Source organism: Saimiri boliviensis, chromosome 8, assembly GCF_048565385.1.
Source record: "Saimiri boliviensis isolate mSaiBol1 chromosome 8, mSaiBol1.pri, whole genome shotgun sequence".
Taxonomy (NCBI): Eukaryota; Metazoa; Chordata; class Mammalia; order Primates; family Cebidae; genus Saimiri; species Saimiri boliviensis.
In genome coordinates, this window is record NC_133456.1 from 52,522,110 (window position 1) to 52,545,517 (window position 23,408).

Sequence of the window (23,408 nt, forward strand, 5' to 3'; positions counted from 1 at the left end):
TGCCCTGGATCATCATTCTAAGTAATAATGAAGTAATTTACCACCCTCAAGCCACGCTCAGGCATTTGAGTAAGACTTAATTTTAAATATGTACATTTTCCTTTTTACTTCCTTCAAATATTTGCTTTTTCCAGCTGGCTAGATGAAATGTAACGGTTCCTCTGATTCAGCATGCATACAAATAGTTCTGTTGACCTAATTATAAAACCAATATACTAGAGCTCCATATTTTCTTTGCCATCAGAAATGTAAGCCTTGCAATGTGTTGCAAAGATGATAATACTAAGTTTTTTTGAGCTCCTTACCCCTTCCTTGTTTTGCTTTAATTTTATAAATAAGAAAATAGAGTAGGCTATAAGGTCTTTAATAATTTCTTGTCACTTGAAATTTTTGACTAAACCAAATGAATTTGTTTTACTGGCATGCCCTACTTGGTTTTTTGTTTGTTTTGAGACAGGGTCTTACCCACAGTGGCATGATCAAAGCTCAGTGTAACCCCAAACTCCTGGGCTCAAGTAATCCTTTCACAACAGCGTTCTGAGTAGCAGACTCCAAGCATGTGGTACGTCCCTGGTTAATTTTTTTTTTTTTTTTTAATTTTTTAGAGACAGAGGTCTCCCTCTGTTGCCCAGGCAGGTCTTGAACTCCTGGCCTCAAGCAATCCTCCTGCCTTGGCCCCCCAAAGTTCTGGAATTACAGGCATGAACCACTATGTCCAGCCATGCTTGTTTTTGTTTGTTTTAAGGCAAGCAGACCTCCCTGGTATTTTTCTTCTTACCAGCTGCGGTTTGGTTAACTTGACATTGTTGAGAGTTACCTGTACCACATGCTTTCTCAGGAGCAAGTTCTAGTCATTAGATTGTAGACATGTGAAATAAAGGAAGGGATTTGACTCATGTTGTATTGGTTACAGGATGACTATGTTCTAGAAGTTCGGCACTTTCAGTGTCCCAAATGGCCTAACCCAGATGCCCCCATAAGTAGTACCTTTGAACTTATCAACGTCATCAAGGAAGAGGCCTTAACAAGGGATGGTCCCACCATTGTTCATGATGAGTATGTATCTGTTTCTTAATTTTAATATGTAAACAGTTTTTTTGTTTTTGTTGAATGTCTTGGTGAAAATGAAGCCAGAATTTTAAAACCTATCCCCAGCCTCAGCTTGTGACAACTCTGTATTACTTCTAATCTGGACAGGAACAAAGTGTTACTGCTCTGTTTACATTTTAATATGTCAAACTCTTCCAAGACTTCAGGTTCTTCTAGAGTAAATGTTCTAGAAAGGGGAAAGTATTGTATCTTAGCCAACAAAACTAGACCTGCATGCATTTAGAGGTTTTATGTCTTAGTAACAAATAAGTAGTAACTGTTTCCATTAATTAAATACTTTAAAAAAATCCTTACACTGAATTTCAAATACTTGTTAGGGAAATAATAACCTTTTAAGAGATGATTTAGTTGATCAGCAGGATAAAGCTACTAGAATTAATGATAATATTTAAAGTTCATGATGTGTTTTAAAGTCTACAGTACTGTCCTTTGGGATTTAAAGAGAAAGAATACGAATCTCAAAGAGAAAAATTACTTGCCCCCAGTCTCGGAGCTTCTAAGTGTCAGAACGGCATCCCAACCCAGCACCTTTGTACTTTATTAAGAAGGAAAGGGTCATAGATATATCTTATTGTATATGGATATTTGGAGCCAGACTTCATGGCTGGAATCAGCCTGTAAGTCAGTTGTGTAATTGAATCATTTCAAATCTCACAAACCTTTAGCCAATATGGAATCAATCATACATGCCCATTTTTATTTTAGTTCCAAGGTAGCTCTTGGTCAGCAGTATCCACTATGTCCATTAAATTACCGACTACCCAAGTAACGTAAAGTATTAATAAATGTGCAAGTGAAGCTTATTGTGAAGCCTTTTTGCCCTTGCACTAATGCTATAACATGAAGTACACAAGGGCTCAGCACCTTCACCTCAAAACATAGTACTCTTCTATTTGAAGTAATGTGTACTAGCTGCTTCCAAAAAATTTTATACTCTTTCAAAATGTTGTCCTGATTCTTAATTAGTAAGATGAAAAATTAAGATTTGAAAAGCATTACAGTTGAAACATTAATGAAATAGCACACTAAGTAAGATCACTGGAAATGTGACAACTACCACCAGTGTTTAAATAGCACGGCCAGCCTCAAAATAACTGGAGACTTGCTACTGAACTATGAAACTTTGTGGTATGCAGTTAAAACATGAAGTCAGGGCATTTGCTACAATTCTGCTGGGTTTTACTAGCCCTTATCATCTCTTTTCATTAAATTCTAATGTTACTGCCCAGTTACATGACTGGTTTTGCTGTTACGGTAGTATTCCGAGGTATTGTCCTGAAATCAGTAATGCACCTAATCTTGTATTTTAGAGTAACGAAGAGAGGAAAAGAAAAACCACCGTCAGTTAAATACCAAACAGAAGTGTTCAATTCACTTATATAGATTCAACTTTTGAGTATATTTTTCTTATTCCGTGATTTTTATGCCACATGCTGAATATAAACCACCTCAGAAATTAATCAGATGTAGCTCATTCTTAGGCTTATAAACAGAAAGCAAATTCATCCTAAACCAGTGGATCTGCAAATATCATAAAGGTGAGCTGCCTTAAAAGCCACCAGTAGAAATGTATTAATTCATTTATCTACTATCTGTGGAGATAAGTTAATTAATTCTATTGAAATTATTTTTCCACACTACTGAAGAGCAACTTTAAAATTTTTAAAGGTACTAGCTCTAGTGTAATACTCTCAACACCAGCTCCTTTTCCATCTTACCTACTTTTTGTACCTCTAAACATCACTTCCAGAGAGCCTACAAACACCTCAAGTTCAGTATAGCTACAACCAAACTCATCTTCCCTGCCTGCCCCTAATCAACCTGGTTGTACAGACTTCAAACATATCAGAGTTCTTCTTGAGTCTCCCTCATCTCCACATCTAACTGGCCACCAAGTCTGGTTGGTGCTATCCATTCCTTTAATAGACTTTTCCAAATATTTTACAATCTGGTGTAAGTTTCCATTTTCAGCCTCCTCGCAGTCTGCCACTGAAGTCCTGCTTCCTGCATACCACCTTGCCCCTGCAAATGCTCTCCACTATGTACCCTTTCACTCAACACACAGGTCAAAAGTTACTCTCTCAGACAATCTCTAACTCATCCCAGAGGTGCTAAGCAAAATCATTAACATCACGTCCTTACCAATGCATACCAGCTAAATGTCATTCCTGCTTATAATGTCACACCATAATTGTGTACGTGACTTTCACTTTGCTGAGGCCAGCAATGGTAGTTTATTCACCCCAGTCTCCATAGAGTGAAACCCAACGCCTGGGACAGAGTGGGTGCTGGATAAGTATTTGCATGAATGGGTATGGGTTTTAAATTGTGATGACTTACAAACTATCAAGCATATGTACCCCTACAAATTGTCCTCAGGAAGCCTTACTTTTTGTCTCATTTATTGTTCAAAGTCATTTTGGCTGCTTAAATTTTTCTTTTCGTAGTGATTTGAAGCTCTATCGAAAGCAGGAGTGAACAGGCTTAGAGAAAAGGCCTGCATGCATGTGGTATGTGAGGCAAAGAGTTGAACTTTTAGTGTACAAACACCGTGACATCTATTTCGTCTTCATAGAGATCTTTTTAACACCTACTTTTGGGGGTGGCAGCAGGGTGGGGGAGGGGGGTTCTCAGGTATGTCCCAAGGGGATGACATTTCTAGATAAGTGAGCTAAGAATAAAATTAAATGAAAAAGTAAACTGCTTCTATTTGAGGACAGGCACAGCTTAAAGGCAAACTGCTTCATTCTCAGCATTCTATAGTCATCTGTTCAAGATTATTCTGCTCAGAGGCTGATCTGCATCATTACTGTCAAATTTTAAAAATAGCCTATGTTCCCACAGAAGTTTAGAACATAAGCATGGTTCCCACAAAGTCTTACAAGACAGCTGTAGATCAGACCTCACCCAAATTACTCCATTTACTCATAGACTGAAGACGACTTTTCAGTGCAAATATTTAATTACTCACTCTGGAGATATATCTATTACCCTTTGGATAGCATAATGATATAAAAATACTACCTACCTTATTCACACCCATTCTGTCATGAGTGGACACTAAATGAAAGTTCTCCAGAGGTACATGACTTGTGATAACATCACTTTCAGTGCTAATATTTTCTCAGTTTTAATTTCTAAGATAGTAAATATTGACATACACAGCCCAAATAATCTCTTTGGAGGTCCTCAATAATTTTTTATTTTAATTTGGCCCTGAGATCAAAGAGTCTGAAAACTGCTGAGATACTCTGTAAGAGACACAAAAAAATATATGGACTATAGTATAGCAAAGGCTAAATCATAACTAAGTCCAGTATTTTCCTTTTACTGTGAGCCTTATGGAAAGCTTTTGTGTTGCCATTCTTCCCCAAGACTGACCCTTCTTCAAGCTTCAATGTTTTGTTTTCCTTTCTGCCCCACTGATTTCAAAGGTATGCCACATTTCTTCACAGTGTCAGGGTTATAACTCAAGATTGCAATCTTGGATATGATTTTTTTAAGTCTTAAAAGCTATAATAATTATAAGTAAATGTATGAAATAGAGAAAAACGGTTAAATGCCCACAGGTAGTATACTGACTATTCAGGCAACCACAGTGTGTTTTAAAATGAATACAGACAGAGCATCTAACAATACCATACATCAGGAACTTAAAGTACTTTCTTTTGCAATGTCTTTGAAGTAAAGGCAGGGAAAGATGAAAAAATCAGGTTTTTTTCTTAACGCCACTACTTAAATAACCATTACTTTTAATGGAGCCTTTAGAGGAAGTGGCAAACAAAATATCAAACCCAGTGAATTTATATACTACTCTGATTTTATCTAGGTTATAGATTACTTGTATCACTTTTGCACCAAGTCCCTGTCGTTTTAAATGCAGATTCATGAAACTACTCAATGAACATCCTTTAATCCCACTTATTTCCTAAACTTCTCAAAGAGAATGGCCTTTATTTTTTGTTTCTGCTCTGTCATCACGTTTGGTATGCAGAAGATACTTAAAAGTATCTGTGCATTTGATTGATTTGACTTACTAGATTCTTGTCATATTGAAGCCATTTTGCATAGGCAATTTTTACTTGAACTGCTTATTTAAGCATGGCTAAATACAGGAAAGGGGAGACCCACATGAAGTGCATGGTGTGTAACAAAGATACATGTTATCTGACTTTTCTATCTGACTGGCCACAGATAGCTTTGAAAAAGTTAAGAAAAAAGGGGAGATCTTAAGAGTAACTATTTCACTAGAACAGATTTTAAAATGTTAAATTCTTCCCCTCCTGAACAAAATCAGTACAAATAATTTTTTTAAACGCTATGCTAAAATGAGGTCAACTCAGTACAGTTTAGAATCTGAGGAGACAACATGCTGAACAAGAACCAAAAAGCACAATAAATCAGTTAATGGAACAATCATAGTAGGGTATTAAAATGTGCGCTCAGAGGTCTAACGGAAGATTTCATGAAATTAATCGAGAACATTTATTATGAAACAGGAATAAATTAGGCCTAAGAATGAAAAAATATATATATATATATATTTTTAAATTGCATTTTAGGTTTTGGGGTACATGTGAAGAACATGCAAGATTGTTGCATAGGTACACACGTGGCAGTGTGATTTGCTGCCTTCCACCCCCTCACCTATATCTGGCATTTCTTCTCATGCCATCCCCCTGAAAAAATATATTAACTCATGAAACTAAAAACTTAAAAGATCAGATACTAGTGGAGTATCTCAGAACTGAAATAAAACTAAAATATGGAAGCCAGATACAGAAGTTCTATCATATATCTAAGAAGTGATCCATGGGGCAATAAAAGACAGCTTAAAGAGGAAGACATAACAGCTGAGGTTTTCTAAAAACAGAATCAAGTATTGTTTGTAAACTGAGTGACCAGGATACATCTGATCAGCAGCAGAGAGAAGATTTGAATGCCACAATTAACAAGCCTTATTTAATAGTGATATAGAGAAGTTTGCAACCAAGAAAGACTGTATAGAGAGACCTGGATTCTCTTCAAACACAAATGGTTTATCTATATACATTCCCCACAAACAGATACAAGGCCACATTCATTGATTACAACCCACTTATATTAGAAATGAACAGTGAAAAAAGATCCCAAATCCTTATACCTAGAAACTGAAATCCTTACATCTAGGATTGCTTATAAATAATTCATGGATTGAAGATGTAACCAAAATAGACATTGCAAAATACTTAAAAATGATGATGAAGGCACTGCATTTCAAAACCTGGTGGAATGGAGCCAAACTGTAGTACTTAGAGGAAAAAAATATATAGCCTGTGTAAACTATACATATTTGAAAAGTTAAACAGAGTAAGCATTCAACTCAAGCCAGAAAAAGCACCAGGTAAATCAACAAAAAGTGCAAGGAATTACAAGCAAATGGTAATGAAAATGGGGGCTGGAAGGCAATAGTAAAATTTAAGCAATAGATAGTCTAATACAAGATACAGTTTTGGAAATATGATAAAGGAAAAAAGTCTACCGTTTATCTGTACCTACATTAAAAACATTCAAGAGTTGGCCTGGTGTGGTGGCTTAGGCCTATAATCCTAGCACTTTGGGAGGCCAAGGCAGGCAGATCACAAGGTCAGGAGTTCAAGACCAGCCTGGCCAACAAGATGAAAACCTATTGCTACTAAAAATACAACAATTATCTGGGCATGGTGGTGGGCGCCTGCAATCCCAGCTACTCAGGAGGCTGAGGTAGGAGAACCGTTTGAACCCAGGAGGTAAAGGTTCCAGTGAACCGAGATCACGCCATTGCACTCCAACCTGGGCAACAGTGTGAGACTCTGTCTCAAAAAAAAAAAAAAAAAAAAGAATCCAAGAGTTGTTAATTTGCTTAGGTGTGATAGTGTTTTTTCAGTGCTTATCTTTTAGAGTTTTATAATAAATTCTGACTAAAATACCTGAGATTTGCTTAAAACTATATTGAGGAAGAAACAGAAATGAAACAAGAATGGCCATGAGCTGTTGAACATTGTAACTGAATAATGACTACATGAAGGTTACTGTACTATTATTACACTTTGGTGTCTGTTTAACATTTCCTATAATAAAAAGTTAAAATAATAGATACTTTAAAAGAAATAAAATAAGCATTTAAGACTTTATAACTCTATACTAATAAATGTTTAAGCCTAGAAATAAGCATAGTAAAATAACATTTAGTGAACACATGGTATGTGGTGTGTGCCAGTCTCTGTTCTGAGCCATTTACATGTATCAGCTCAATTTTAAGCTCCAGTCTCACTGTGCAATCTTGGCCAGTTACTTCACCTGAATGTGACTTACGTATTCAACCTCAAATGGAGATAATACCAGTACCCATACCATAGGATTACTGTGAGGATTAAGTCAGTACATGTAAATACCTAGAAGAGAACCTGGCACATAAAGCACAACATACATTAGTGATCAGTAAGAAATGAATAAAAGAAAGAGTTTTCCACCTGTTAGGTCCTGACCAAGGCTGCATTTGAACAACAATATACAGAAGATTTAATGCAGCATTGATTTAAACAAACAAAGCTTAATGGAAAAGTATAGGCCAGGCTTACGTATTTGAACACCAATATAAAAACGTCAGTAAAATGCTAATAAAACCCAGTATGTTATATTAAAAGAATTACATATCCTTAAACACCCTGGTAACGAAGAGCTGGTGTTAAGCTTTTGATATATTACCAAAAGTTTATCAGTAAATTCAGGACATTTTTAGAGACATTTCAAAAAAAAAAAAATTACAATAGACACTGAAAAGCATGCAATAAAATGACATCCGTTCATGACCCCCCAACAAAAAAACACCACTTAGCAGAGTAAAAATAGAAAGCATCCTCTTTACCTTTATAATTGTTATTTACCAGATGCATATTAGCAAACATTGTAATTTAATATTAAAAACTTAGAAGCTCAGCCATTTAAGGCACACGATACTTGCTCTCAGTGCTAGTACCTAAGCCTATGTAGGTTCTAGCCAACAAAGTAAAAGGAGAATGATAGACTGGATAAAGACAATGTGGCACATACACACCATGGAATATTATGCAGCCATAAAAAAGGATGAGTTCATGTCCTTTGCAGGGACAGGGATGAAGCTGGAAACCATCATTCTCAGCAAACTGACACAAAAACAGAAAATGCAACACCGCATATTCTCACTCATAAGTGGGTATTGAACAATGAGAACACATGGACACAGGGAGGGGATCATCACACACTGGGGCCTGTTGGGGGGTGGGAGAGCTAGGAGAGGGATACCAGGCAGTAGAGGGGCTGGGAAGGGGTATCATTAGGAGAAATACCTAATGTAAATCACAGGAGGACAGATAGAGCAAACCACCATGGCATGTGTATACCTATATAACAGTCCTGCATAATCTACATATGTACCCTAGAACTCAAAGTATAACAACAACAACAAAAAAAGACCGTTTTTTTAAAAAAGCAGAAGATAGAAGAAGCATAAAAGTTGAAAAGAGGGACAATTCACATTATCGGCAGATAAAGATGTGGTCAACTACCTAGGAGAATCCACAAACTATTAAAACTTAAGCAGGGTTCTTCTGTGTGACTGGGGATTTCACCATGTGAAAATCAGTAACTTTCCTATACATGAAGTGAAATTAAACAGACAATCTTGTCACAAAAGGAGGCCATTAATAGGAGTAACAAACTCTAAAGTACCTAAAAATCAACCAAAAATGAAATTGGCAAAGACTATGAAGAAAAATATAAAACCTAGTTAAAAGCTATAAAAGATCTGAATAAATGGAGAAAAGATATCATGTTGATGAAAAGAAAAACTCAAGACTGAAAGATGATAATTTCCTCAGATCCATCAATGCAACCTAATCAAAATCCCAACAAAAATGTGTTCCTTAATAATCTGTATTCCTTAACAATCTGGTTTCAAAATTATTATGAAACAAGATGGAGTGGAAGGTTAGCATTATTTGGACGTGAGTATACAAGTAAAAAGTGAAAATTTTATGTTTGAATCACTAAAAACAATTAATATGAAGTAAATATAGAGGCAGCCAAGACTATTATAGAAACTTGCTTTATCAGATATCAAGACTTATGAAGGAATTGAGATACATGTGGGGAGGTACCATAAAATAGACAAACAGAATAAAGGGTCAAAATAGAGTTCAGAAATAGGCTCACACATGTAAGAAGCTAGCATATGATAAAAAGAAATCTGATGTCAATGAGAAAAGATCATACTATAAACTAAGAAATGTTGGGACAACTGGTTAACCAATGGAAAAATAACTATAATCAGACCCCTTACTTACACCAAAGCTAGAATAAGAGTCAGATGAATTAAACAATTAAATGTTAAAAAGTAAAATTAGAAGATGTAGGAGAATCTCTTTAAAATACAATGTTAGAGAAAGCATTCTCAAGATTTTTAAAAAGCCAAAACTCAAATATTTATCAGCTTGATTACATGTAAACTATACTTTCATATAACAAAATGACCACAAACAATGTTAAGAGAAATAGATTGGGGGAAAAAAAAAACCTCAAGAACTACAGACACTATAGTAACAACTCCTACGTGAATCACTTCGAAAGAGGCAAACATAGTAGAAAAGTGTTAATTAGGCAATTCCAGAAGAGCAAATATAGATGGTCAATATTCATCAAAAGACAGTCAGCCTCCCTGGTAATCAAGGAAATGTACATTCAAAACCTGGTAAGATACAATCTTCCATTCATCAGATTGGCAAAAGTTTTTAATGTCTAAAATGATGAGGAGAGGCCAAGTATTCTCATTCTGGGAGTAGTATGAACAGGTAACAACTACTTGGGAAAAGAAATACAGCAGTATCTTTAAAACTAAAAATGGGCATACCTGTGACCCTAGCCCTTCTACTCAGTACCTATCCTAATTCACACAAGCTAAATGTCCATCAATAAGGTAAATCTGGTATGCATGTAGCAGTTGAAATAATGAGCTGAACTGAAATGTAGTGGTATACATCAATCTGGAAGGCTGTGTAACGTGTGTAACAATTTTTACCTCTGGAGAGGTTACCTTTAAAGTTGAAGTGGTGGTCAAGGGGGACTTCAGTCTTATTTGTATTAAAGATGTAAAACACGTCTCATTTTTGCCACCAACTGTCAACATCATCTTGAACAATTCATTTAATCCATCTTTCTCATCACCAGTGTGGAGACTATGTGCCATCACGGTTTACGGTGAAAAGTGGAGTTGCCAACCTGGCCTGAAGTAACAGTCTACTACCTTTCTAAGACTTTCTTGTCAATACATGACAGTAATTTCATTTCAATATGAAATGAAATATGTCCTTTTGTACATCTGAAATCACGTCTTTTTTTCCCCTCCCCCAGATATGGAGCAGTTTCAGCAGGAATGTTATGTGCCCTTACCACTCTGTCCCAGCAACTAGAGAATGAAAACGCTGTGGATGTTTTCCAGGTTGCAAAAATGATCAATCTTATGAGGCCTGGAGTATTCACAGACATTGTAAGTAGTTTGCTGATGTATAAAACATGTATAAAACATCACTTGAAACTCAAGACTCAGAGTTTAGAGCAGTAGTTCTCAACTGGGGGTGATTTTGGCCCCCGGGGACATTTGGCCATGTCTGGAGACTTTTTTGCTTGTCACAACTACAGATGGATGGCATCTAGAGGATACAGGCTAGAGATGCTGCTAAGCAAACTACAGAGCACAAGACAGCCCTCAACACCATACAATTATCCAGCCCAAAATGTCAGTAGAGCTCAGGTTGAGAAGCCCTGCTTTAGAGGACAGTATTCTCTGGTTATCTTGATGAACTATCAACATTGAGAATTGGTTCCAAGCTAACAGAGATCAAAAGGACATTAAGAAGGTATAGGTCTTGATTCTAATGGATTAAAATGATTTTTTAAAAGTTTCTTAGATAACATTTATGCTATTGCGGTTTCTCTAGTGCATTTTTCACATTTACCATTTTAGTTGGTATTTCCACCTTATATGAAATGACTAAGCTGTTCTTTGGCTCAAACTGTCTTCCTCTTGTTTTTCAGGAACAATACCAGTTCGTCTATAAAGCAATGCTCAGCTTGGTCAGCACTAAAGAAAATGGAAATGGTCCCATGACGGTGGACAAAAATGGTGCTGTTCTAATTGCAGATGAATCAGACCCTGCCGAGAGCATGGAGTCTCTAGTGTGACTGGAATCCTGAAAGGGCACTTAATTTGTAAACTTCTGAAGACTGAGAACTTTTTTGAGGCCTTTTTTGCCAGACTCTAGGTTATACAATAACCCAGTTACTTTTTTACACTGATGAAAGTTTTGATATTTATTTTTTGCCATTTTATGTCTTAATGGTATCCTACTGAGCATTTGCACCTCTGTTCATTTCACACAATGACATGCAATTTTACCTAGTTTGCACTATATGATCAGTGTTACTGCCTATAATCTTATACAACAGCAAACCTTTATGTGACATTCCATGACAACATACATGCTACTTTTTTTTAGTTCAATACAGTGAAGGTCTTTGTTATGATAGTGAATATTGATTTTATAATTATTAGTGCTAAAGCAATTGCATTCTCCTAGCAGGCAATGCTGTACTTTTCTTCAGTCCTCCTCTCCTATTTTTTTAGGCACTGTTCAATACTGTATGCCTTCTGTATTTTAATGGAGTGGATAGCATTGTTTTCTTTTACAGACTAGCAGGCTACCGGAAGCTAAAAAGGTCTATTAATGTCATGGCCTTGAAACAGTTCCACTTTTGATGGTTAAGAGATCCATTAAGAAGTTAGAAGGCTTAAGAACTGCTTCATGTGAACATCCCTTATTAGTTACAAAGTTATATTCACAGTTTTTAAAAAAATGTGTCAAAATAAAGGGTAACTATTAGAGCTTTCACAGTAGCTATGTGGACAACGTGTGTTATTTCCATTTTGACTCTAAAGTAGCTATATCCTAAAATCAGGGCTATCTTTGACAATAGTGAGATGGCAATATTAGATACAACTCAGTTGTGAGACCCTTTAGCTACTCTCCATTAATGCTTATTGGTTTATAATACCACACCTCACAGTAGGTAGAAGAATGAAAAGTTTTGCAGGTGTTTAATTTTGAAACTAGTCCTTTTAAATTTCCCTATTACTCATATAGCAATCTAATAAAAACTGCCTACACAGTTTCTGTTCTTTTCTTTCCTTCTTTGCCAAATATTTTATAATAAATCTCTTAATTATATAAATGATTCTACTTAACATTAAATTGGAAATACCGTATTAGCAAAAGTCTTCAGACTATTTGAATCCCACACATAGATAAATCTGATTTGGAGAGAGAAAATTAAAATATTTAATTACAGTTGATACCCATATTTGCAAGTTTTTAAAAGGGAGATGGCTTTGTATGCTTTTGTGTAGTTTAGTGTCAAGAACAGATACACATCAGTAAAAGATACCAATAATCATTAGAGCCCAAGGAAGTTATTTGGTGCAGCCTCTGTAGCCATATTCACCGTGCAGTACATAATGAGAAAATTAGGAGCATTAATAAGAAATTTCAGTAGTGTTTGTCAGAAAAATAAGCTACTTACTGAGATCTGTTTCTCCTATTGAACATTTGCTTTTGAGAGACAGCTTCTGTCAAAAGTGAAATCACCACCAGAACTGGACCTGTTGAGAAGAATAGGGTTTTGTTTATTTTTTTAAGTCAATTAACTTCAACACAAAGGCCACACTAGCTGCTATCCTGCCATCTGGGCAGGCATTAAACATTAATGATGATCAGCACTGAGGTTCTATTTATCTTGAGTTATCTTTCATAATGTTTGTCAGAATGGTGCTGGAGGACCAGAATGGCTAAGGAGAAAGAGGCTATGGGCTAAGTTAAAGAATTTGAATGCAAAGGCCAGGTCAGTGGAGTTTTCATGAACTGCGTAACTTAACAGGGTTAATCTCATCTTTTCAATACATAGATTCAACAACTTGGAATACTCTGCTTTTCAAGAGCTGTACAAGCTAGTGTTGAGAAAAGATGTTCAAGAGAAAATGCTCAGTTGCATGTGCTAAATGACAGACACCTTTACAGCCCCTCTGCTCCCACCAGAGGTAACACAGAAAGCTCTACCTAACACAGGTAAAGAGCTTGAACGCAGGACCATTACAACTGCCAGATGCTGAGGAGAATCAGGAAAGGAACAAGCTAGACTTTTTTTAGTCAATTTAGTAGGTTATTTTAGTTGTACAGGGTATTGATATGACTTAACTCTTTTCAATAGATGGCAAAGTGGGCTTGACATTCAAAAGTGATTTTCAAGTTAGGGTTCATGGTCCCTTTCTCAGTAATTTTTTCTTAATAAAAGTAAACATTGATTCAAAAACAAATAGCAAGTATTCCCTCCTGTGCTATTTATAGACTCAATTCTTAGAAAGGCATACCCTCCAATGCAATTCTGTGGCTATCTCTTACTGTGGTTTCAGAATCATGATAAAACAGCTAGTAAATAGAAACAATAAAAAAAATATAAGTTCCCTGTGAGCAATCTGTGTGTCTCCAGTGAGCTTGAACCAAAGTCTCCATAACCTGACCCACTGAATTATAAGCAATTGCTACTTGCCCATCTTGGCAAAGCGGTCCAAACACACTTCAGTGAGGACAGTTATATTTAGCAGGTCCTCACCCCTGTAACAGAGAGCATATCCTCACTATCATTATACATATGTTATTGGCAAATACATAGCTTGCATCTTTCCAGAGGCAGAGTTTCAAAGAGAGTTTTCTTTGAGACATAAGCACATTGCTTAAGTACATAACAAGATTATTAACACTTGCACTCAGGGGAAAGGAAACAGCTATTGCAAATTAATGTGTGCTACTTTATAAAATAAACTGTGTATATGAATTTAGCACTATGTAAACAAAATGCACACATCATATAAAAATGAATTGCAATGATTAGACCAAGTGGCTGTGCTGGACATCAAAGAAAAGACATGTTGTTGCCACCAGGAGAACTCTTTCTTACATCTGATAGCCAAGATACCTTCTTTAATATGAAAAAAGTTAGATTCTGATTTTCAAAAAGCATAACATTAGCTAATTGGTCTTCCTAATTTTTATGCCTTTAGAGCTGTTGGAGTCTATTTCAAGTAGAAGAGTCCAGCAAGGTCAAAGAAAGTTGATGGTGTTCAAGGTCTGGCTTGGAGTTTTTAGCCCAGAGTGACATATTGAAATCAGTAAATTATTTTAATTATCTTATAATGACACAGCACAACTGCCTTGTTACGAATTTTTCTTAAATGCATATATACTATATTTAAAATTAAAATATAGATACCAGTTTACCAAAGATACATATTACTAATTCTAAGCAAAAATTTTTTTAAAAACCCAAACTCATCATAATTTAAGAATAATCAAAATGTAGTTTGTCTTAAGAATTTAGCGGTTCTACTGGAAATGCATTTTCAACTCCTTTGTTCTAAAGTTTATGTTCAAATGGTGCCAGTGAATTTTTATATGAAGGGAAAATGCCTGCTTTTTTTTTTTTTTTACCAGCTGTAACTTCACTTAACCCTTCGTGCTTTCCCTTAGTTGCCATTTAACATACGATACTGGCTTTACTTATCTCTAGAAAGAAGGCATGCTACAAATAGGAAAGAATTGTAATAATGATATTTGGCCTCTACTTTGTCTTAGCTGTTAAACGGTTTTTAGTATTTTTGTTAAATATTTGCAAAGGGAAGCATTTTCTACAGAGGATAATTAATTTCAAGAAAAATATCTTGAGTTTTAAGAAATAAACATCTCCAGAAAAGGAGACAGTCGATTTTATAAAATGTCGCAACTCTCCAACATTTGGGGTAGTGACTCCTTTTTTGTTAGGACATTTGAAACTAGCAAGCAGCCATTGTTTCTAAAGAATTCTGCCTTCATGTTGACTCATGATTCTTTCACTTCATTTTGAAATAGCTAAAAATCATTAAAACTGTAAATATTTTGTTGCTTGGGTAAGCATCTTCTGGGAACTTTGTATCTATGGTATATAATCATAGAATTTTATATTTTCATATAAAGCTAATTTTTTTCTAGTTTCAACTCCGTCATAGTTTTTTTTTCCTTTTTGTGGTGGATATGTGAATTCAACTTTCTGTGTACTGAAGTAGCAAGAACCATCTTTGCATTCCAAAAGAATCCAACATGTGTTATTTCTTTGAGGCAGTGATTGTGAAAGTTGGGTTTTCTTTTTAATTCCATTGACCATTTGTGCAATAGGAATTAGACGTAGTCACCGAATACATTTGTCGAATTGACCCATTTGGAAAAAGTGTGCTTTTTTTTTTTTTTTTTTTTTTTTCATTTGTTTGGGGGAGGGGTTTTGTAACCTGAAAATTTTCCCTTTTCCTTCTGTTTAAACTATATCAAATCATTCTATTATAGTGTTATTTAATATGTAAATTGTATTGCTATACATAAAATAAAGTATGGTTTTTGATGTATTCAGCAGTGTTGAGCATTTCTATGAAAATGTTTATATCCAATAAAATCAGGTTACCAGTCTCCCTTAACAGATCACATGAATAACCACCAACCCTCTAAGTTTTCATGTTAGTAAAATGAACATTGGTAGTCATCTTTAAACAGGCAGCAAACCAAAAAGAAGGGTCTTTGCTGGGTTGATTTATCAATGTTCTTTCTCCTTTAAAGAGTAAACAATGACAGTTTTATCTGCTTGTCTAAGAAATCAAACTTTATTCACTTTATGACTCTGCTGCTAAGTTGTAAACAGAATTACTATTTTCTCTAGTATATTAACTAGATTTGTAACAACTCTCTTAATATTTACTACGTAGGATAAAGGATATATCCTGGCAAGACTTCTGGAGAATCTATATGGGTAGGATCAGTACAATCGCTCCGACTTAACAAGGAATTTTGACATTTCCAAACAGGTATACAAGTACCAAACGTGGCAGTTTTCGTCTACCATTCTGTCTTGACTTTTAGTGACTCCACATCAGGTGTTCAACTCTTCCTACCCAGACCCCAGTTTTTCTTCCCATAGAGATAAGAGCTGATAGTTCACTCTTGCTAAGACATAAGGAATTTAAGAAAAAATATGTGAAGAGTATGTGGAAGAATGACGCTAGCACAAAAGAATGAATCTCTTAGGATATAATCCTAGTCTTCCTCAAACTATACCCATGGGGAAACTACAACCCTGTACCATAGGATTTACCAGAGGTTCACAAATTGATGGCTGGTAGATTGTGTTCAGTCCACAGATACATTGTATTTGATTCATAATTTTAAAATTTGTATTAGTTACCAATATTTAACAAATAAGGCCGGGCGCGGTGGCTCAAGCCTGTAATCCCAGCACTTTGGGAGGTCGAGGCGGGTGGATCACGAGGTCAAGAGATCGAGACCATCCTGGTCAACATGGTGAAACCCCGTCTCTACTAAAAATACAAAAAATTAGCTGGGTATGGTGGCACGTGCCTGTAATCCCAGCTACTCAGGAGGCTGAGGCGGGAGAATTGCCTGAACCCAGGAGGCAGAGGTTGCGGTGAGTCGAGATCATGCCATTGCACTCCAGCCTGGGTAACAAGAGCGAAACTCCATCTCTCTAAATAAATAAATAAATAAATAAATAAATAAATAAATAAAATAAAATAAAACTTTTGCATTTAGATTCAGGTTTCAAGCTCCTTTAAAAAATTTGGAGGCCGGGCGCGGTGGCTCAAGCCTGTAATCCCAGCACTTTGGGAGGCCGAGGCGGGTGGATCACGAGGTCGAGAGATCGAGACCATTCTGGTCAACATGGTGAAACCCCGTCTCTACTAAAAATACAAAAAATTAGCTGGGCATGGTGGCACGTGCCTGTAATCCCAGCTACTCAGGAGGCTGAGGCAGGAGAATTGCCTGAACCCAGGAGGCGGAGGTTGCGGTGAGCCGAGATCGCGCCATTGCACTCCAGCCTGGGTAACAAGCGCGAAACTCCGTCTCAAAAAAAAAAAAAAAAAAAAAAAAAAAATTTGGGTGTTGGTGTAACAGGCTCACACTCTCCCATGGCAATAAAAAGGTGGAAATGAACAGTAGTTGTCCTATTTAGATGGAATATACGCTCTCCAGTTCACCAAACTCTACATTGCTCCCTATCACCTTAGGCCTAGCCATTATTAGTCATTTAATTAACTTGCCTGGATCCTGTGAGCAGTTGCCTCTGAGATATCCAATAAGAATTCTGACACCATCTTCCATCTCAGTCTAGTAAACCAACAACCAAGTGTGGCAGTAGAAGTATCTCGAAAAGTCTCGCACCATGAAAATCCTAGACAACCAGCATGCAACACAGTGGGTTCCCACATTACTCACTGCCTGTAAGTCCACTCAAGATAATTCCATTAAGCAGCAGTTATGACTATTCAAAAGCATTTTAAAAAATCAATTTTCTACTCCATGGTTTTTACTGCCCAGGACAAAACCCTAGATGAGGAAGCTTCATTTATGCTACTATAAATGGCAGAAAGAAACCAGAGTACAAAAAGCAACTGGTCCAAAACTCTATTTTTAAACAGCTAAGTGTGGAACTTTAAGATTTAGAAACAAATCACTACTGACCATGCCTGGATTCAGACAGGATTGAAGATGATGGCTTTTAAGTTTCTGCCTATGTTAGTAAAATCACATAAAGCCACTAGAGATGGTAACCAGAAGTTGGTTACTAGCAAGTTAAAATTGGCTTTTGTCATCATGAAGTTAAGTTTGGCAGAAAAGGATAATTACAGCAACAGTTAATCTGAATGTAACAATTATGTTGCTTAAAAGTTGAAAAGAAGAAATTAACTTCATCTAATTTGTAGTAATTTCAAATCATTTGACTTGTGGTTACTGGCCTATAAACTAATTACTTTCCCTTTCCCACACCCTGCACTTGGAGGATGTAAAGGCAGGTTTTGTGGCAATATCCAGTGGGCCTTGCAAAGCTTCGGGGAACATTCTGAACCGGAGACATCTTTAGCACTATGTTAGAATCCATTCCATAAGCATTTCCTGCATGTCTACTACAGACCACATGTTAGTTATACTCTATATAGAATGTAAAGTTGTTGGCAGAGGCATTTCAAGTCAGATGAGACAAAGATGATAATTTAGTCTTAAAAAAATTAGTTCTTCAATTTATTCCAAAATATTTAGTTGGCACTATAGTAGAGATGGTTTTTAGGGAGAGAATAAAAAAGACTATTGTGCACCAATGTGAGCAAACAAGTAAAACCTGTAATCACAGGCACTCTCTATTACACACTATGCTGACAAAATTCTGTTTATTCTATATTAAATTAGGTACTAGAACTCAGAAAACATTTTTCCATACAGTAAAAAATGTTCAAGGAGGAAGACTACAGGGTCAAAAAGCCAAGGGTGCCAGTCAGTTCTGCCAGTAAGGCAAGTTACTTCACCTTCCTAAGTTCCATTTTCTTCATCTGTAAAATACAGAAACTAATGTTTATCTCATGGGACTGCTCTAAGGAATAAATGAGATGATGCATGCAAAGCTCTTGGGATAGTAGATAGTAAGTACTCAATATCAACCATTTTAAGACTCATATAACTCTGCTTTATCTACCTGCTTGGCAGACCTTTTGTCAATAACCAGTCAACTACCAAACTTGCCCAATTAAATAGAAATAATGAGAAATTTCCGTCACTAATGAGGAAGCTCACAAAGTCAAATAAAGGCCAGGCGTGGTGGCTCACACCTGTAATCCCAACACTTTGGGAGGCCAAGGTGGGCCAACCACTTGAGGTAAGGAGTTAAGAGACCAGCCCGGCCAACATGGTGAAACTCCCTCTCTACTAAAAATACAGAAATTAGTCAGGCATGGTGGTACACGCCTGTAATCCCAGCTACTCAGGAGGCTGAGGCAGGAGATGCTTAGAACCAGGAGGAGGACATTGCAGTGAGATCCTGCCACGGCCTTCCAGCCTGGGTGACAGAGCAAGACTTGGTCTCAAAAAAACAAAACAAAGTCAAATAAGATCCAAGAGAGGCGAATGGAGATGAAGGTAGGTAGTGAAAGCAACACATATATCCTACTGTCCAGAAAAGGATGGCAGAAGGAGGGAATGGATAATAATGCATGATGCCCCAAAGCTTGAATATTTCTCTTGTAACCATTTAAGCCACTCCACATCTTCTAAGAAAGTTTTTTTTTTTTTTCCTAAAAAAAGCTCCATACTCACTGCAACCTCTGCCTCCTGGGTTCAAGCGATTCTCTCACCTCAGCTTCCTGAGTAGCTGGGATTACAGGTATGCACCACTACACCCGGCTAATTTTTTGATTTTTAATAGAGATGGGGTTTCACCATGTCAGCCAGGCTGGTCTCAAACTCCAGACCTCAAGTGATCTGCCCACCTTGGCCTCCCAAAGTGCTAGGATTATAGGCGTGAGCCACTGCACCTAGCCTGAAAGCCATTATTCTAAGTGAAGTAAATTAGGAATGAAAAACCAAATACTGCATGTTTTCACTTCTAAGCGGGAGCTAAGCTATGGATGTGCAAAGTCACACAGAGTGGTATAATGGATATTGGAGACTCAGAATGGGGGAGGGTGGGAAGGGATAGGTGAGGAAAAGCTACTTATTGAGTCCAATGTACACTACTTGGGACTGGTATGCTGAAATCTCAAACTTCACCACTATACACTTCATCTATGGAACCAAAAACCACTTGTACTTCAAGTTATTGAAATTAAAATATATATATATGAAAAAACTCCATAATTTCAGAAAAGTGCACAACAGAAGGCTTCATAATATTTTTTAATGTCAAAGGCCAAGCACAAAATATTGCACAATACTATGAAAAAGGTGAATGTTCTTTCATTTACTAGCAGCAGTGCTCTGTTTCTGGCCCCAAACTCGATAAGCCAATACAAACAAGGATCATTCTTTTCTTCTCAGCTGATTTTTATCTCCTTTATCTCTTGCTACTTTCAGTAGATCACTGTCATTATCATAACCATCATCATCCCTTACCCTAGGCTTACTTGACCTCATTAGCCATTCGTTACTGTAATATGAAGAAGTGGCCATAAATTAGAAGTAATTAATGTTTTAGTATTTATATGGTGAAAGTATCTCACCACATAAATATCTGTTATCTGTTCCCTGTGTCAACACTATTGACTGAAGGAAGAAAAAACTACATTAAATAAGTTATAATTAATTTTGTTAAAATGCTTGGTGTTTAAACAGTAACATATTTAACATTGTCCAGACTCAAGAACCCTGACAATGTTTCAAAATGACCATTTAAAAATAGCTATATGAGATGGGCTCTTATAATAGATTATTAGATATGAAAGATGGACAATAATTATGAGAACTTAAACATAATTTATCATTCATATTTGTTATTAAGACACCTTTTGCTTAAGACACATTGCTTAAGAATATGTGAACTGGATTTTGTGTTAGAACATTCCAACATGGTTAGCAGTTCTTTTCTGAGATTTTCTTGTAATGCTTCTCTTACCTCACTGGTTAGGACATGCTAAGAACCCCCTAGGGTCTGAAAAATGCAACTCCTTTAGACGCCTTTGCAGAGTGAAAATTACTCAGAGTTTGATGGGATTTTACCAGACCTCAATATTTGCTACTTGAAATCTCCATTATTGGATTTACATCTAAACACTGGCATGCCTCAAGCTTCTGTTAAAATAGCCCTTTTTTCCTTCCATTTATAGCCTCTGTCCTCAGGTAATTCCAACCAAATCCATAGAAGTAAGTACTTTCTATATGCCAATGACTCCCAAAGTGTTTATCTTGTCCTAATCAATGTCCTGTACTCCAGATTTATATCCAGCTGAATATTTATCATCTCCATTTGTATATCTAATCAGCATCACAAACTTAACACAAAAGCACATCCAGAATTCTCCCCCTAACTTGTTCTTCCCATAGTCTTCTATCATCTAACAGTAGTAACATCTACTCAGTTAATCAAACTAAAAATCTGGCTGTCTTTCTTGACTTCTCTTTATTTCCTGCCATTTAATAATAAGAAACAATCCAATTTTTTCACACTGGCAAAATAGCTGAACAGATAGTTCATCAAAGATACACAGCTGGCAAGTAACGTAAACATATGCTCAGTATATTTAGTCATTAAGTAAATGCAAAATAAAACTACAATGGAAACAGGTCAATATGTATAACCCAAAATAAAATATAGAGAGGAAAAGAATGAAAACAGTGTAGTGAATCCAAACACTGTGCAATAATATCAAATGATAAACATATTGTATAACTGGGTAAGAAAGAGATAAAGAGGCAAAAGAAATACTTGAGGAAATTATGGCTCAGGTTTTCTTATATTCATGACATCAAACCACAGATCCAAGCAGATTAGAGAACACCAAGCAGGATGACCAGGCCTCCCACACACATCCCAAAAAAATCAGATCTAAGCATATTATTTTCATATTGTAAATACCAAAAACAAAAATTTCTTGAAGGCAGCCAGCCAGAGTTTAAAAAATACATTATCTTAAAGTAAATAAGAGCTATAGAGGACTTCTTGTCATAAACCATGCAAGTCAAAAGACAACAGAGCGGCATATTTGTGTTGAATTCTGTCAACTCAGAATTCTATACCCAGTGAATAGGAGGTTATTCTTCTAAAATAATTTATGTGAACAGGTAAAAATATTTTCTATTTAAAGCCATATTCTTAAAGACTGTTTTTATTTTCCAAATGAAAGTCAATACTTGAGTAAGTATGTTTTTGCACCCAAGGTGATGTTCCACAAATACGATTTAATGGTAGCCTAATTAGTTTCCATTAAGGTATTTATATAGAGAAAAGCTTAGGCAATCACCACAATCCCTATGTACTGAGCTAAAATTAGCAGGACTGCTTATGTTGCTTTGTTAATAAAGCTCAAATGAAGACAGAAACCTATACTCAGATTCACATCAACATTATGCAAGCAAGAAAACAAATCAAAAAGCCAAGACTAATGCCGCTATTAAAGAATAACCAGTGTGTCTTCAAAAAAAAAAAAAAAAAAACCTTTGGCAGAGAGTCTGAAGAAATCAAAGTACGTTGTTAAGTCTGCATCATATAGGCTATGTGTAAGCCACATTAGATATACAGCAAAAGGGATAAAAGCCAATGTGTTTAATGGATGTATTTGAAAAACATTTTTTAAATGCAAATATAAAGTTCTGTCGCTTAATCTCCCTTAAAAACCAACTAATTTAATCTTGTCAATCCTGCTTAGAGCATTCAATAGTTCTTTAATGATATCACCATTCCTCTCTTTACTACTACCATTTATCCAGGTTTGCATTTCCTCCTCTCTTCAACTCACAGTCTTTTCTAAAGAAACCCAATCTATTCATTGATTCACATAGCGTTTCACACTAAGATGTTTACCTCTCATACCCCTCACTCAAAAGCCTCTCCCCTTCACTCCTATTCAATGCTCAGATGATGACCTTCTCCTTGAAACTATTTCTGACTTGTTAAACTGTGACTTTATATACAAATGTGTGTGTGTGTGTGTGTGTGTGTGTGTGTGTGTGTGTGTGTGTTGCACTTTAGGTTCTGGGGTACATATGAAGAACATGCAGGATTGCTGCATAGGTACATACATGGCAATGCCATTTGCTGCCTCCATCCCCATCACCTATAAATGGCATTACTCCTCATGTTATCCCTCCCTAACTCCCTGCCCTCCACTGTCCTTCCCCTAGTCCCTGCCAACAGACCTCAGTGTGTGATGCTCCCCTCCCTGTGTCCATGTGTGGTGATGAAATCTCTGACCAATTGCTTGTTCATAAAGGATTTTATTTCTCCTTCGCTTATGCAGCTTAGTTTGGTTGGATCTGAAATTCTAGGTTGAAAGTTCTTTTCTTTAAGGATGTTGAATATTGGCCCCCACTCTCTTCTGGCTTGTAGAGTTTCTGCTGAGAGATCCGCTGTGTCTGATGGGCTTCCCTTTGTGGGTAACCCAACCTTTCTCTCTGGCTGGCCTTAGCATTTTTTCCTTCATTTCAACCCTGGTGAATCTGACAATTATGTTCCTTGGGGTTGCTCTTCTTGAAGAGTATCTTTGTGGTGTCCTCTGTATTTTCTGGAATTAAATGTTGGCCTGCCTTGCTAGGTTGGGGAAGTTTTCCTGGATAATATCCTGAAGAGTGTTTTGCAGCTTGGATTCATTCTGTCACATTCAGGTACGCCTATCAAAT

General features: G+C 36.4%; 1 protein-coding gene and 1 long non-coding RNA gene across 4 annotated transcripts in view; one reads left to right on the forward strand and one right to left on the reverse strand.

Annotated features, from left to right (window-relative positions):
- The window catches only part of PTPRG (protein tyrosine phosphatase receptor type G), a 777,462-nt gene extending 761,816 nt beyond the window's left edge, over positions 1-15,646 (forward strand). For all 3 annotated transcript variants that reach the window (XM_039477294.2, XM_039477296.2, XM_039477295.2), the window contains 3 exons: positions 914-1,056; positions 10,516-10,651; positions 11,200-15,646. In XM_039477294.2, the coding sequence (XP_039333228.1) occupies positions 914-1,056; positions 10,516-10,651; positions 11,200-11,346 (426 nt within the window). In that variant the 3' untranslated portion in view covers positions 11,347-15,646. The remainder of the gene's footprint in view (positions 1-913; positions 1,057-10,515; positions 10,652-11,199) is intronic.
- LOC141585380 (uncharacterized) overlaps positions 12,749-23,408 on the reverse strand; it is a 28,145-nt gene continuing 17,485 nt past the window's right edge. Inside the window, exon 2 of the long non-coding RNA XR_012518805.1 lies at positions 12,749-12,820. This is a non-coding gene — a long non-coding RNA (uncharacterized LOC141585380). The remainder of the gene's footprint in view (positions 12,821-23,408) is intronic.